This window comes from Neoarius graeffei, chromosome 7, assembly GCF_027579695.1.
Source record: "Neoarius graeffei isolate fNeoGra1 chromosome 7, fNeoGra1.pri, whole genome shotgun sequence".
NCBI lineage: Eukaryota > Metazoa > Chordata > Actinopteri > Siluriformes > Ariidae > Neoarius > Neoarius graeffei.
This window is the reverse complement of record NC_083575.1, coordinates 30,867,606-30,885,151: the sequence shown is the minus strand read 5'-3', so window position 1 is coordinate 30,885,151 and position 17,546 is coordinate 30,867,606. Positions and strand designations below refer to the sequence as shown.

Here is a 17,546-nt window from a genome sequence, read left to right as displayed (position 1 = left end):
AAATAAATCATGCAGGCACAGGTAAAGTGCTTCAGTTAATGTATATATCACACTTCAGTACGGGGGAAATTATGGTCTCTGTGACTTTAAGTATGGCAAGATTTTTGGGAACAGATGGGCTGGCTTGAGTATTTCATAAACTGCTGATCTTCTGGGAATTTCACATGCAACATTATCTAGAGTTTACACAGAATGGTTTGGAAAAAACCCAACAACACTGAGTGACTGACAATTCTGTTAATGGAAATGCCTTGTTGGTATAAGAGAGGGTTCATTGGGCTCCACTACTGTCAGCCAAGAACAGGAATCTCAAGCTAGCGTGGGTACAGGCTCACAGAAACTAGGCAGTTGAAGGGGAAAAACATTACAGGTCTTTTTCCAATATTCAACTGTCCAGTTTTGGTGAGTCTGTGCCAATGAAAGTCTCAGATCCTTGTTCTTGGCTGACAGGAGTGGAATCTGATGTGGTCTTCTGCTGTTGTAGCCCATCAAGGCTTGATGGGCTGCAAAATCTGAGATGCTTTTCTGCTCACCATAATTGTAGAGTGCATATTTGAGTTACTATGGACCCTTTTCATGTGACATCACGACAAACGCGGCCGCCATTTTGGACATGTACTACCAGTAGTTTACCACAGCCAACATTGAGGAACGGCAGCAAAGAAAGTTTTTACTTTCAGCAAGACTTCCATCATGCCACTATATTGTTGTGCACCTGGATGTAGTAACCATCAACAAACAAGGCAAGGTTTATCATTTTATCGGATCCCGACGGAGAAGATGGGTAGTGGCCATTAACAGGAAAGATTGGCAGCCCTCGGCATACCAACGCTTGTGTAGTGACCACTTTGTTGGAGGTAAGACGAATAAAATTAGCCAGAAAAGGCATTACATTGCTGTTAACATTCTGTGGCGGTGAGTGTGTAACCAAATAGGTTAAAATAACCCATTGTAACCTCTTTGTTCTTCTGTAGTAGCTATTGTTGACTAGCTAATGTCAACAAGTAGCTGATATGTTACTGTAGCAATGTTTACGTTCAGGCATTTGGATGACTGTTAAAACCTTTCAGTCTCAAGTTTTTCCTTTACTGTATTTACTAGTTTACTGTAATTATGATCCAGCAGCTATTTACACCGGATCCAGTGTAAATAGCTGCCGGAGCCAACGTACGAGGTTCCGGAGCACGCTCCGGCTTGCTCCCCCTCAAATTAAGCAGCGCACTCCGGCTTGCTCCCGGAGTGCTCCGGCCGAGGTTCCGGAGCGCGCTCCGGCCGAGGTTTCCCTCAAATTAAGAAGTGCAGTCCGGCTTGCTCCCCCTCAAATTAAGCAGCGCGCTCCGGCTTGCTCCCCCTCAAATTAAGCAGCGCGCTCCGGCTTGCTCCCCCTCAAATTAAGCAACGTGCTCCGGCTTGCTCCGGAGCAAGCCGGAGCGCGCTGCTTAATTTGAGGGGGAGCAAGCCGGAGCGCGCTCCGGAACCTCGGCTGGAGCACTCCTGGAGCAAGCCGGAGCGCGCTCCGGAACCTCGGCCGGAGCACTCCTGGAGCAAGCCGGAGCGCGCTCCGGAACCTCGGCCAGAGCACTCCTGGAGCAAGCCGGAGCGTGCTCCGGAACCTCGGCCGGAGCACTCCTGGAGCAAGCCGGAGCGCGCTCCGGAACCTCGGATGTTGGCGTGTATGTGTATGGCGATGGGTTTTTAACGACATAGGTACACAGATCATGTGGGCCGAAGTCAGGTAAAGACGAGGGCTTCGTGTACTTCCGTACGTCAGTGAACAATCCTGGTGGAAGCAGGTAAACGTCGTTCTATAAGCCTGCTAACCTCAATTTTTGCAAATCCCTCTCCCTCTGCTCGCCCTGTAAATGCCCTACGTCGCTGGATAGTGAAGGTGTTTTCTGCATCTCACTCCTTTTTCTTTTATGTTTTTCGCCTTCCTTGCATTCAAACTGATTCGAGTCGAAGTCCACTACATGTCCAAAATGGCGGTCGCGTTTACGAAGGTCACGTGACTGAAAAGGGTCTATAGACTTTGTTAGCTCAGACCAGTCTGGTCATTCTCCTCTGTTCTCCCTCATCAACAAGGTGTTTCAGCATGCAGTCCCTCCACTCACAGGATGCCCCCCGCAACAATTCTGTGTAAACTTCAGAGATTATTGTGTGTAAATGCCTTCAGCAGTCAGAGGTTACTAAGAGCAACTTTGTAGAGGATGTTCTGGTAGGTGCATATACAAGCTCCAGTTAACACAGAATGCAGCAGCAAGAGTTCTTACTGAAACCAGAAGTTATGACCACATCACCCTCTTATCCACACTGCATTAGCTCCCAATCAAATTTTGCATTGATTATAAACTACTATTAGTTTACTATTGACCTATTAAGCACTAAATGGTCTTGTGCCACAGTACCTGAGGGAACTTGTGGTCATTTATGACACACCACACCTACTTAGATCAAAATGTGCAGGCTATTTTTTGGTATCTCAAATAGTGAAGGCCACAGCAGGGGGCAGAGCCTTTTCTTACAAAGCCCCACAGTTACTGGTATTTACACAAAAAAACCCAATCAATTAATTACTGATATAAACACAAAACTACACAGAAAAAGATTTCCAATACATAAAAGTTATGTGCAATAAAGTGGAATGACACACAGGGGAAATGTATTGAACACAATAACTGAAATGTAATACTTTGTGGAGATGTCTTGGTAGAGAAGTTGTTTGTAATGACAGTGTAGTGGCAGGGACATGGTTGAGTGTCAGCTGTGGACGGAGAGGAGGCAGGTTGAACGGGTAGGAAATGTATGCTAGGTACTGGGGCTGCTGCTGGAGTACCCGCCTGATGGACCAGGCTCTGGAGCACCTGTCGATCCTCCACCTAGGATTGAAGAAGCCCTGCTCTCTACACAGTGCAATGAGGGCTTGGTGCTGCATTAGGTGGATGAGTGAGTGAGTGTCTGGATGATTTCAATAAGGGGTGAGGACTCCATGATGGTGAATTTTCCTCAATTTCTATGTTGGTTCATGGGAAATGAGGAGATAGGAGGCAAGCTTGCGACAACTCAAACACAAGGTGTGTTTTATTTTTGCTACTTTTGCTTTTCAGTGTTTTTTTATGCTCAGTGTGCACACAGCTTGGCAAGGCTGGACTGGCATATCAGGCACTTAACTAGTGGGCCAGTGCATCTTTGGGGCCTGATGGATTTTATATTGGCCCATAAAGCAGATAAACCGCCATAAAGTGGCCATTGGTTGGTTTCTTGACTAACACTGGTCTGACCCAGTGGCCCATTCACATCTTACAAAACACCTCCCTCTTGGGGCTCTTTGTTAAGATCTGTAATTAACAGTGTCAAACATGGATAAGTCAAAGCAAAAAAAAAAAAAAAAAAAGAGGCACAACCACAGAGAAGTTGCTGGTGGAAAAGATAGGTCCTTGAGGCAGAATCCCATGAAGCTTCCTTTGATAAAGTTGAGCAGACACATGCTAGCAGGGTATGCTTGCTGGCTAGTATTTGCAAATATAGCTCGACAATATTACAACAAAAACTTGCTCTATCTCAGTTTAGCTAGCTAGGTTGGAGATCACATCTACATCATATCATTAAAAGATTCAAAGAATCCAGAGAAAACTCTGTACACAAAGGACAAGGCTGAAAATCTATATTGGATGCCCATGATCTGTGGGCCCTCAGGCAGCAGTGCATTAAAAACAGACATGATTCTCTAGAAATCACTACATGGGCTCAGGAACACTTCAAAACCCCACCATCTATGAATACAGTTCTTTGCTGTACCCAAGTTAATGCAAGTCAAAATTCTACCATGTAAAGAAGAAACCGTATATAAACAATATCTAGAAACACTGCTGCCTTTCTTAGGCCTGAACTGATTTACAGTGGACTGAGACAAAGTGGAAAACTCTCCTGTGGTCTGATGAATTGAAATTCTTTTTGGAACTCATGGATGCTGCATCCTCCGGGATAAAGAGAAGAGGGACCATCTGGCTAGTTATCAGCACACAGCTCAAAAGCCAGCATCTGTGATGGCATGGGTAGCTTGCACATCTATGAAGGCATTATTAATGCCGAATGATATACGCAGGTTTTAGAACAACATGCTGCCTTCTAGACATATTTTTCAGTAAAGGCCTTACTTATTTCAGCAACACAATGCCAAACTGCATTCTACGTGTATTATAACTGCATGGGTCTGCAGTAAGAATCCAGGTGCTAAACTGGCCTGCCTGCAGTCCAGAACTGTCACCCACTGAACTAGCCCATTATGAAAAATATGACAAAGGAGACCCCAAACTGTTTAGCAACTGAAATCCTATACCAGACAAAAGTGGGACAACATTTCACTTTCAAAACTGCAGCAAATGGTCTCTTCAGTTCCCAAATCTTTAGGGAGTGTTATTAAAAGAAGAGGTGATGCAACACAGTGGTAAATATGCCCCTGTCCCAACTTTTTTTGAAACATATCGACTGCATCAAATTAAAAAAGCATATATATATTTTAAAAAAAATATTTCTCAGTGGGCGGCACAGTGGTGTAGTGGTTAGCGCTGTCACCTCGCAGCAAGAAGGTCCAGGTTTGAGCCCCGCGGCCGGCGAAGGCCTTTCTGTGCGGAGTTTGCATGTTCTCCCCGTGTCCGCGTGGGTTTCCTCCGGGTGCTCCGGTTTCCCCCACAGTCCAAAGACATGCAGGTTAGGTTAACTGGTGACTCTAAATTGAGCGTAGGTGTGAATGTGAGTGTGAATGGTTGTCTGTGTCTATGTGTCAGCCCTGTGATGACCTGGCGACTTGTCCAGGGTGTACCCCGCCTTTCGCCCGTAGTCAGCTGGGATAGGCTCCAGCTTGCCTGTGACCCTGCAGAACAGGATAAAACGGCTAGAGATAATAAGATTTCTCAGTTTCAACATTTGATGTTGTCTTTGTACTATTTTCAATTAATTATAGGGTTTCCATGATTTGCAAATCATCAGTTGTATTTATATTTATATACTATAAACAAGCAAAAAACTGAAAGGCATTATAAACAGCATTAATTATCCCCTTTATTCTAACAATGTGTACAGGAATGGCATAGAAATGCAGTCCAAGGGTAGCATAATGAGGGAACAAAATACAGAAAGAACAACCAACTTGCCCCTTCATAAGAAAATAAAATTGTGCTAATTTTATTAAGAAATGGCTCCAAAAATTCTTTCAAGAGTCAAGAGAAAGGTCATTTCAATCATTTAATGTCATTTGCTATGTTATTTTCACACCATCAAAACACACCAACTTTAACAGTCTAGATACTACACGATCCCCAAAAAGGACTCTTCCTGCAATGAATGAATGAATGGAACAGACTGCTTATTTCCTCCATTGTTATTTCACTGCAACATCTTGCTGTCACGATGTTTCTCTATTACCATCTCTGGTATCCTTTCTGTGCCTGAAAGTTGCCCTCTACTTTTCCATCACATGTACCCATCTTCTACTTTTAATTTTTCTGCTGCACCACAGCAAAAATAATTAACTCTGTATGTTAACTGTAGATTCACCCAGTAACTTGGACATAGACACAGTCCAAGGCTGCTGGTACGGCTGGTGAGAGTATATGAGCTTTAGGAAAAAGACATTTATTTTAGCTTCAAAGGTAATGGTTCTTCGATGTTGGATATTCAGAAAGAGCTAGGATTGTGAGGAGTGTCAAATTACAAAATAAAACACCACCAAATACACAAAGTATGACACAGGAGTGGAAACATACTACAAATAAAACCGCAACAACCAAAAAACAAAACAAATAAAAGACGTATACATGACAAAAAAGAAACAACCATAGTAAAGAGCATGAGGAAAGAACCAATGGTCCAATACTTTCATTATTTTCCACAAATACATTCTCCTATCTTCATCAATAGATACATATCACTCTTCTTACAGTGCATTCTCTTTTGCACAAATGTCCTCTCCAAAGGAGGGCCTTGAGGGATAGGTCTTTAAGTCTTTAACGCATGCAGGCCTCTTCTCATGCTAAGGCAGTGGGGTTTCCAGAGGTTTTTGAAGGTTATAGACCAGTTAAAGAGTGCAGTTGCCACTCTTTCAGCCTGCAGCATAGGTGCTCAAGAATGAGTAGAACATGGGCAGCTTCATGCGCTGCTGATCCCGTCGACACCAAGCCATCACTATGCCCTCACTGTTTGTTGTGTACAGATGGTGTCCATCACACGAGAAAGTAAGACTGAAAATAAACAAGTCAGCAAAGTTATCTGAATATTGTTGCTCACAAATGACCCATTTACTCACAATTTACCTAAGCATAATAATCCCCCATGTCACAAACTACAAGTTTTCACACAGTGTTTGTGTGTACCCTCACTGTCCACTTTAAAAGGAACACCTGTGCACTCGCTCATTTATACAATAATCTAATCAGCCAATCATGTAGCAGCAGAATAATGCATAAAAATCATGCAGATAGAGGTCAACAGCTTCAGTTAACGTTCACATCAGACATCAAAATGAAGAAACGCTATGATCTTTGTGACTGTGTGGCATAGTTGTTGGTACCAGATGGGGTGGTTTGAGTATTTCAGAAACTGCTGATCTGCTGGCATTTTCAGGTCTCTAGAGTTTACACAGAATGGTGCATTAAAGAAAAAAAAACAACAACAAAAAAAAAAAACATTCTGTAAGTGGATGGTCTCCAGGCTGAAACGCCTTGTTAATTAGCGAGATCACAGGGGCCTTAACAGACTGGTCTGAAATGGCAGAAGGTCTACAGCAACACAAATATGCACTCTTTACAACCATGATAAGCAGAAAAGAATCTCAGAATGCACATCAAACCTTGAGGTGGATAGGCTACGACAGCAGAAGACCACATCAGGTCCCACCCCTGTCATCCAAGAACAGGTATCTGAGGCCATCATGGACACAGACTCACCAAAACTGGACAGTTGAAGACTGATAAAAGACCTGATGACTTTTTTTTTTTTGTTGGTAATATTCAACTGTCCAAATTGGGTTAGCCTGTGTTCACTGTAACCTTAGATTCCTGTCCTTGGCTGACAGGACTGGAATCTAATGTGATCTTCTGCTGTTGTAGCTCATGCACCCAAGGGCTCAGTGTTTTGTGCATGCTGCAACACTTTTCTGTTCACCACAGTTGTAAAGAGTGATTATTTGAGTTACTATATCATTTCTGGCAGCTTGAACCAGTTCAACTCTGAGAGCTCCAGCCATTTCCTTTGACCTCTTAACAAGGTGTTTCCACCCACAGAAATGTCAACGTTTTTTGTTTTGAATTGTGTGTGTGTGTGTACGTTTTTAGCTGAATGAGCAAATCTCTGCAGCCACATTCCACTGTTGTTTTACAAGCACAAAAATTTGCTATGTGAGTGCGATATGGTCAGGTGTCTACATACCTTTTGGCCATATATACAGTCCCCTCTGAAAGTACAGGAACAGCAAGGCCAATTCTTTTTTTTCTGCCAATACACTGAAGACATTTGGGTTTGAAGTAATTTTTTTTTTTTTTGCTTAAACAACGAATAGCTCAATCTGCTCTAGGTTTGAGCCCTGGGTTTCACCTGTGAAGACTCCATTTGTTGTTAAAAAGGATAAACCAACCTGAAGACCAGAGAGCTGTCTTTTGGAGAAAAGCAGGGGAAACCAATTCGAGCCATTGCATGAGCATTGGGTATAGCCAATACAACAAGTCCAAACGTTCCAAAAAATAAAGACACCATTGGTGTACTAATGAGCAGACATGGAACAGGTCAGCCAAGGGAAACGACAGTAGATGAGAGAAACATTGTGAGAACAGTGAAGAAAAACCCAAAAACAACAGTCAGTGACATCACCAACTACCTCCACAGGACAGGGTAGACTTTGAGAGCAGAAATATAGAGCCCGTGCCAATCATCAGCAGTAAGAATCGGAAGACCAGACTGGAATTCACAAAGAAATACAGAGATGAGTTAGAAAAGTTCTGGAACCAAGATTAACCTCTATCAAAGTGATGGAAAGGGCAAAGGAAAAGATCTGTTCCTGATTCAAAACATATGAGCTCATCAGTCAAGCTAGAGATAGTGTCATGGCTTGGGCTTGCATGGCTGCTTCTGCGACAGACTCACTAATCTTTCTGATTACATCATTTTTAATGAATTCAAACGTCGACAGAAACATTGTCTGCCAATGTTCAGAAAAACGCAACCAGTATAATTGGGAGGAACTACTTCATTCAGCTAGAGAATGACCCTCTCGCACTGCCAGCAGAACAAAGGACTTCATCAGAGGAAGGATTCCGATTGGCCAAGTCAATTACCAGACCATAACCCCAATTTCGCATGCATTTCACCTCCAGAATAGGCACGTGAAGGGAAAGACCACCCAAAACAAACAACTTAAAGAAGCTGCGGAACAAAGCTGGTAAAGCATCACAAAAGAAGAATGCAACAGTTTGGTGTCGTCAGTGGGTCACCAGTTTAATGCAGTTACTGCAAGCAAGTACCAAGTGTTATTTACTTTAAGAACATCTGTCCCAACATTATTTTAACCTCAAAAATTGGATAGTCTGCGACCAAATGTGTCATTTTCTAAGCTGTTTGGTACATCACGATGTAAATATCAGGAAATGAAGGCTGACATTCTGATTTATCATCTCATTCATATTTTGATATCAAACCCAAATGTCTTCAGTGTATAGCAAAAAACACACGCACTTTAATTCGGAAAGCCAATCATATGGCAGCAAAGCAGTGAATAAAATTATGTAGATATATATTATGGGGAGCCAACACACTATATGACTTTTTGGTGTAGAATGTATATGTATTTCTATGTAATTCTTCTTTGTACTTTTAAGCAATAGTATGAAAACCTATGCCATGCTATTTTTTTAAGATGCATAATTAAACCACATGTATCAATATCTGACACATGAAAACCAGCAGTATGTTGCAACATGGTGTACTTGCACAGCATACCTTACTATAGGCTTGTTGGACTTAGGAAACGTTATTTCTCTCACTGGCTTCAGGTCCCATGTACTCCACAGCCTTAGGATGTACGTGTGGGCAGAGAAAGATAGAGAATTCATGAAAGCAAAGACATGAAAGAGAGCAGGGAAAAATGACAAAGATAATATGCACAGGATGACAGGATTATATGGCATTCTACTATGAACTGATACAGACAATTAGGAAGTTTGGGTCAGAGCACTAAAACTGCATCCCTGGAGAAGAGATGGCAGAGTGTCTTGCTCAAAAGCCCAATAGTGGCAGCTTTGTAATATCTGAGCCACCACAGCCCCTACTCCAAGTTGTTGTTTTTTAACTGATACTTTGTTCAGGAATAATCAGAGCAATAATACACACAAACATTCATTTTGCAGTAAAACTCAAAATAACCTGTGTTTTATGTATAGTCTCTCACCTCACAACTCCATTATGCAGCCCTCCTGCAATCACATTAACTGACACCCCCTCTGGCTGATTGGAGAATGCAATAGAGCAGATGTTCTCACGGCAGTGGACATGACCAATTAGATCACCATTTACTGTCCATAGTCGCAAGTCGCTTCCTCCACCCACTACAAATAGGACAAAAGCACAACACTAATACAGGATGCTAAAGAGTAAAATCCTATTATTTAATTATCTGTATAGTGTATCAGGAATAGAGAGCAGAATTCCTATTATGATTCCCGATATGAAATAAGTAATTCACTAATTAGGGTACAAGATTATAGAATCCCATGCAAAATAATAGAATCTTTTGGAATACCATGTCCCAATTTGAAAATCTTCCGTGGCCCTCCCAAACCTTTAATCACAACTCTGATCAACGCACAAGACTAAGATGAAGTATTTCCCTATATATTGCATTTTTTATTTCATAAACAGAAAAATTCTATGTGAATATGGGCCTAAGGCATTACAATGCAAATTAATATTCCATCCCCACCAATGATGATGTATTCCATCAATTCAGATTCCCTGCCAATAACGAAATAAAAGATACATTCCAGATCAAAAAATAGGTCAGATAAATGAAGAAAATCATGTAATTTAAACCCCATGGCTTTGTTTTATTAGCTCTGGTTACTTTTTAAAATGTACATACAGTATTTAATTACAGTATGATAATTAAGAACTTTTATTGATTTATTCATTGTAAATTCTCAGGGACCACCTGCCACACCCACACCTTGGGAAACACTGATGTAGAGAAATCTATTATTTCATACCCTATGTACAACCCCGATTCCAAAAAAGTTGGGACAAAGTACAAATTGTAAATAAAAACGGAATGCAATGATGTGGAAGTTTCAAAATTCCATATTTTATTCAGAATAGAACATAGATGACATATCAAATGTTTAAACTGAGAAAATGTATCATTTAAAGAGAAAAATTAGGTGATTTTAAATTTCATGACAAGAACACATCTCAAAAAAGTTGGGACAAGGCCATGTTTCCCACTGTGAGACATCCCCTTTTCTCTTTACAACAGTCTGTAAACGTCTGGGGACTGAGGAGACAAGTTGCTCAAGTTTAGGGATAGGAATGTTAACCCATTCTTGTCTAATGTAGGATTCTAGTTGCTCAACTGTCTTATGGTGATGATACACGGGGCAAGTTTTTGGGCAATGTTGCCGAGCAAAGTTGCTGGCAACGGGCAACTAGGTGAGACACAGGGCAACTTTTCAGGGCAACAACAGTTAGCAACGGCAGTTTACAGTTAGCTAAAAAAAAAAAATCGATGTCTTAATTTTTGCTGTGACCATTTAATCAAGCTGTCTGTTGTTTTTTAGAGCTTTGGTGAGGTAAATTCCTCCATATAGAATATTAAAATAACAACTTACCGGCGTAAAAACAGATGAGGAGTCTCTCCATCTCTTCACTCCACTGACACTGAGCGGCCGCCATATTTGTTTGAAATTTCTGATCCGAACCTCACCGGAGGTCACATGACTCGATACTCGCGTTCTGATTGGCTTATCTCAAAAAGTTGCCAGAGATTATCAAAACCATTCAGAAAGAAGCAATGTTGCCCAATCTCAATAGAAAAGAGTCAAAACACAATTGCCCAGCAACATTGCTCGGCAACATTGCCCAAAAAGTTGCCCCGTGTATCATCACCATTAGGTCTTTTTTGTCGTATCTTCCGTTTTATGATGCGCCAAATGTTTTCGATGGGTGAAAGATCTGGACTGCAGGCTGGCCAGTTCAGTACCCGGACCCTTCTTCTACGCAGCCATGATGCTGTAATTGATGCAGTATGTGGTTTGGCATTGTCATGTTGGAAAATGCAAGGTCTTCCCTGAAAGAGACGTCGTCTGGATGGGAGCATATGTTGCTCTAGAACAGGGGTCGGCAACCCTAGGCAGGCGTGCCACAACTGGCATGCCGAGGAATTTCCAGTGGCACACTGATAATGATACACAAACCTAATTATTCAACACATTAAAAATGTTCAAACGTCATCTTGAACTGTCATTGGCGGTTGCATGGTGAGCCTGCTCTTTTAGCATGACTACACAACAATATAGCGCCCCCTCCCAGTGTTGCCAGATACTGCTGACGTTTTCCAGCCCAAAATATGTTCAAAACCCACCAAAATGCACTTAAAACCGCCCAATCTGGCAACACTGTCCCCTCCCCATATTTCTCACGAGATGGGCCCACTTGATGCAGCAGTTGCACTAAGATGGCAAAGAAACAGACAGTTCGGGCTTTCCTCTCCTTGTGGACTAAAGAATATGGGTTCGTTTCTTAGAGGGACCGTGCTGTGTGCACATTGTGTTTTGAAAGTCGAACATCCAGTGTTAAACGTCATTTCGAGGCAAAGCACAAAAAGAATTTCAAAGATCAGGCAGATAGGGACGAATCAATCTCACGCGCAGTGTGCGGATATGGGAAGCAAGCCCACACTTTAAAAGTCTTTACCTCAGCTAAAAACAATGCCACTGAAGCTAGCTATATAATTTCTCACTGCATAGCTAAACATGGAAAGCCATTCACAGACGGTGAATACATTAAGGAGGCCTTTCTCTCCACCTCGGATAGTCTTTTTGAGGGGCTGCCAAATAGAGAGACAATAAAATCAAGAATAAAAGACATGCCCGTATCAGCCAGAACTGTTGAGCGACGAATTGGTGAAATGGCAGAAAACGTAAGGGTGCAGCAAACAACTGGCATAAAAGATGCAGCAGTATTTAGCATTGCGCTTGACGAAAGCGTAGATGTGAATGATGTGGCACGTTTGGCAGTGATGGCAAGATATTGTGATGTGACTGTGAGAGAGGAGCTCTGCTGTTTAAAGCCAATGAACCCTGCTGGGCATCTTTACCCGAAAAGTTAAACTGTCTTCGTAATATCGCACTGGCTTTATTGTCAGTGTTCGGATCAACATATCTGTGTGAACAGATATTTTCGCACATGAAGAATGTACTTTGCCCCTCCCGAAGTCGTCTGACAACGGGCCATTCGGAAGCATGCGTCCAACTCAAAGTGACCAATTACCATCCCCACATCTCGGAGCTAAGTAAGGGGAAGCAGGGCCAAGGATCACACTGACTGATAGGCAAAACATTTATTTTGTAACAAGGCTACTTCAAATTTGCAGTTTATTGTTAAGCCACTTTATGTAGGCTACTTGTCAATGTTCTCTGACACTCATCATTTAATTTTTTTCTGTAGTTTTATTATTCATCAGTTCCATTTCCATTAGGCTGCTATGTCTTTATTGTGAATAACTTGGGCCTGTTACCTACTGAAAGATTTTGGATGTTATTTTGTGAATTTGTATAAGCTGCTTGCAATGTTGTTATCCAATGTGTGTGTGTGTGTGTGTGTGGGGGGGGTGTTCTTAAACCTTGTGTATGAGGTTAATGGCATAAAACAAGTGCAATGGTGTTTTACATTTGCTCAATGCATTAAATATCCATATCCGTCTAAAATGTGTGGTGTCTAATTACACATAGTTAACAACACCTATTTGAATGCCACACTAACTAACAAGAAAATTTCTAATTGGCACTACATGGCAAAAAGGTTGCCGACCCCTGCTCTAGAACCTGGATATACCTTTCAGCATTGATGGTGTCTTTCCAGATGTGTAAGCTGCCCATGCCACACGCACTAATGCAACCCCATACCATCAGAGATGCAGGCTTCTGAACTGAGGGCTGATAACAACTTGGGTTGTCCTTCTCCTCTTTAGTCCGAATGACACGGCGTCCCTGACTTCCATAAAGAACTTCAAATTTTGATTCGTCTGACCACAGAACAGTTTTCCACTTTGCCACAGTCCATTTTAAATGAGCCTTGGCCCAGAGAAGACATCTGCGCTTCTGGATCATGTTTAGATACGGCTTCTTTGAACTATGGAGTTTTAGCTGGCAACGGTGGATGGCACGGTGAATTGTGTTCACAGATAATGTTCTCTGGAAATATTCCTGAGCCCATTTTGTGATTTCCAATACAGAAGCATGCCTGTATGTGATGCAGTGCCGTCTAAGGGCCCGAAGATCACGGGCACCCAGTATGGTTTTCCGGCCTTGACCCTTACGCACAGAGATTCTTCCAGATTCTCTGAATCTTTTGATGATGTTATGCACTGTAGATGATGATATGTTCAAACTCTTTGCAGTTTTACACTGTCAAACTCCTTTCTGATATTGCTCCACTATTCGTCGGCGCAGAATTAGGGGGATTGGTGATCCTCTTCCCATCTTTACTTCTGAGAGCCGCTGCCACTCCAAGATGCTCTTTTTATACCCAGTCATGTTAATGACCTATTGCCAATTGACCTAATGAGTTGCAATTTGGGCCTCCAGCTGTTCCTTTTTTGTACCTTTAACTTTTCCAGCCTCTTATTGCCCCTGTCCCAACTTTGAGATGTGTTGCTGTCATGAAATTTCAAATGAGCCAATATTTGGCATGAAATTTCAAAATGTCTCACTTTCGACATTTGATATGTTGTCTATGTTGATAGTATGTGCAACGAGTGCTCTGAGAGCACAATATCCCCAGCTGGCAACTAGGCCATAACTCTGGTAAAAATGTGATTGAATTAAACGAAATTGCAATATGCGTATTACTGACATATAACAAAGAAGGTTTTGTGAAATTCCTCCAAAAATTGAGAGAGGAGTTGATTTCAGAAGGTGAATACCCTTCCTGGGATGGACATCGCCACGACATAATTCCCCTTTGGGCCTTTCGACCAGCGGGGGATAAAAAGGGAGTAATATCGTGCATATATGGATGACTTTCCTTCAGCTCCAATAAACATTTAATTCTGCTCAGGATCATTGTGGATCCAGAGACCATCCCTAAAACACTGGGCATCAAGTGGAAAAACACCCTGGACAGGACATCAGTCCATCACAGGCCACCATGCGTGCACATTTCTTTCTTTCTCTCTCTCTCTCTCTCTCTCTCTCTCTCACACACACACACACACACACGAGAAGTATAAGCACGCTATAAACATGCTTTGGGAAGTGGTAGGAAACCTCAGAATCCAGAAGAAGGATCATGATCAACACAGGATCGACACAGACACAGGGGGAACATGCAAAACTCAGTAACCTGACCTCAGGATCAAACTAGGGACCTTGGAATGATGAGGTGGCAATGCTACCTGCTGCTTTTACTGTGCCATCACTACTGCTCCCTAATACTAAAATTCTAAAAAGTTATTCTCAGTGTTTCTTCCTGATGTCATATCAGGGAGTTGTTCCTTGCCACACCTGCCTCAGGTTTGCTCATTAGGGATAAATTTATAAATTTAAGATTTATATCCAAAATGTATATATATTTCTTTAAAACTGCTTTGTGGAAATGTTAATTGTTTAAAAAAAATCCTCGACAAAAAAAACCCTGAATTGAATTGAGTTTTGGAATCCGCAGCAGTCTCAACAGTATGCTTGGCATCAAACACCACCATTTCAGTAATGTTAGCCGTAATACTTGGCTCTCTACTCTAACATCTATTGGTTGAAAATAGGTCAACAGCAATGGTACATCGGCCAATACTGCTATCTCTCCTCGTTTCTTCTCTCTTTTATCCCTCCTATCAGCTCCACTACACTGCTTTTGCTCCATTTTCAAATTGGCCAGAAATCGCACGATTGCATCCTTAGCTAAACGAGTAGAAACTTAGATGCACTTCTGTACTGCCAAATACAAATATGTATGTTGTATATACATATGTATACATGGTATAATATAAACATACAGAAATACAAATTGCTGTATTTATCAAGGATATTATTTGCCTATAAAAGGTAACTAACTTTCATTTGGTTCAACTGTAGTTTGTATGTAGTCTGAAAGAGGCATATAGATCATAGAAAACTAAGGAATTCATGAACATCATTCAGGAAGTGCAGTAACTCACCTGAGTCACAGACAGTAGCAATATCTCCTGTGGTCTCACTGGCTGACACGGCATTCACAGGGCTTTTGTGACCAGTGAGACTCTGCACATAGCACAGGCTAGCAAGACAAAATGGCCATTACTCAACAGTCAGTAAAAATGACAGGGTTAAAAACAATTACAATATTACACACACACACACACACACTTCAAGAAATTAGAATATTGTGAAAAAGTTCTCTTTTTTTTTGGTAATTTAATTCAAAACGGTAAACAAAAAGGTGAAATATTTCAAGGTTGGTTTTTATTGTTTAAATTTTGATGATTATGGCTTATAGCTCATGAAAATAAGAAATCCAGTATCTCAACTTGTTAGAATAAGTTACTATGAGTAAAATAGTATAAATACCATGCATCTCTCAGTCTAATTCAGTACACACAACTATAATCATGGGGAAGACTGCTGACTTGAAAATTATCCAGATGATGATCCTCGACACTCTCCACAAGGAGGGTAAACCACAGAAGGTCATTGCTGAAAAGGTACACAAGCAACAGGGATGACCGCAGCCTTGAGAGGATTATTTAAAAAAAAAAGTCAAGAACTTGGGAGAGCTCAGTAGACTGAGGCTGTTGTCAGTGCATCAAGAGCCACCATGCACAAACATCTTCAGGAAAGGGACTACAACTGTCACATTTGTAATATCAAGCCATTCCTGAACCAGAGACAATGTCAGAAGCGTCTTGCTTGGGCTAAGGAGAGAAAGAACTGGACTGTTGGTCAGTGGTCCAAAGTCCTCTTTTTAGATGAAAGTAAATTTTGCATTTCATTTGGAAATCAAGGCCCAAGAGGATAGAGGAAGAGTGGAAAGGCACAGAATCAAAGGTGTTTGAAGTCCAGTGTGAAGTTTCTGCAGTCTGTCTTGATTTAGGGTGCCATGCCATCTGCTGGTGTTGGTCTACTGTATTTTATCAAGTCCAAAGTCAATGTAGCCATCTACCAGGAGATTTTAGAGCACTTCAATGCTTCCATTTTCTGAAAAGCTTTATGGAGATGCCAATTTCCTTTTCCAGCAGGACACTGCACTTGTTCACAGTGCCAAAGCTACTACCAAATGGTTTGCTGATCATATTACTGTGCTTGATTGGCCAGCCAACAGGCTGATCGCCTCCATGCCACGCCGCATTGATGCGGTAAGTAATGGTAAAGGAGCCCTAAACGGAGTACTGACTGTTTAAATGAACATACTTTTCAGAAGCTGGACATTTCTGTATTGTAAATCCTTTTTTGATTGATCTTAGGAAATATTCTCATAATTTGAGATACTGGATTTCTGATTTTAATGAGTTATAAGCCATAATCATCAAAATAAAAAAAGGTTTGAAATTTCACTTTACATGTGATGAATATGGACGATATGATATAGAATATATGAAAGTTTACCTTTTAGAATATCTCTTCAAAATTAAATGAAGAAAAACTGAAATTTTTCATGATATTCTAACTGTTTGAGATGCACTAGTACCGTAGTTTGTAGGAGTAGGTAGTAGCTGGAAATTCATTTGTTCAGTGTTAATGTATAGCCATCAATATGATGACTTATCACAAAATAGATTTTATAGATTTACCCTTAAGTACTAGGCATGACCACAGAATGCACACACACACACTCATCCACAGACATGTACTGGACACAAACCGGTTGAGGTCCCAGATGATGCAGGTTCCGTCTCGGCTGACGCTGATCAGGATACTGTATGGTTTGCAGACAAAAAGACCTGTGACCTCATCTGTGTGTCCATACAAGTGAACCTGAGACTCAACTTCCATCTCAGAGCCCTAGAAAAGAAAGAAACAGCAAGAACTTGGTACAAAATAGCAAAGAAAATCCCCTACAAGGTCACTTATAAATGTGTTGCTCAGAAGCCTTATAAATACAAAATAAACTGGGAAGATGATCACTCTGAACCTTTTAAATACCACTGGTTTTATTTAAGTGTTCATTTAAGAAACAACAAGACTTCCCCATTATCTTTTTATTGACGCTGAGATACAAGTAAAGATAATGCAAGAGGTGAGAGGGCAGTGCACCCATTCAACCTGTCTGATTCCACCTGGGCTAGAGGAAATGTGTTTCTAGGGTAACAGAGGAATGAC

General features: G+C 41.4%; 1 protein-coding gene across 5 annotated transcripts in view; it reads right to left on the bottom strand.

The window, feature by feature from the left end:
- Positions 1–5,033: 5,033 nt before the first annotated feature.
- lyst (lysosomal trafficking regulator) overlaps positions 5,034–17,546 on the bottom strand; it is a 273,203-nt gene continuing 260,690 nt past the window's right edge. For all 5 annotated transcript variants that reach the window (XM_060925484.1, XM_060925485.1, XM_060925483.1 and 2 more), the window contains 5 exons: positions 17,089–17,228; positions 15,410–15,507; positions 9,434–9,590; positions 8,986–9,057; positions 5,034–6,236 (listed from right to left, as the gene is read on the bottom strand). In XM_060925484.1, coding sequence (XP_060781467.1) covers positions 6,098–6,236; positions 8,986–9,057; positions 9,434–9,590; positions 15,410–15,507; positions 17,089–17,228 — 606 coding nt within the window. In that variant the 3' untranslated portion in view covers positions 5,034–6,097. The remainder of the gene's footprint in view (positions 6,237–8,985; positions 9,058–9,433; positions 9,591–15,409; positions 15,508–17,088; positions 17,229–17,546) is intronic.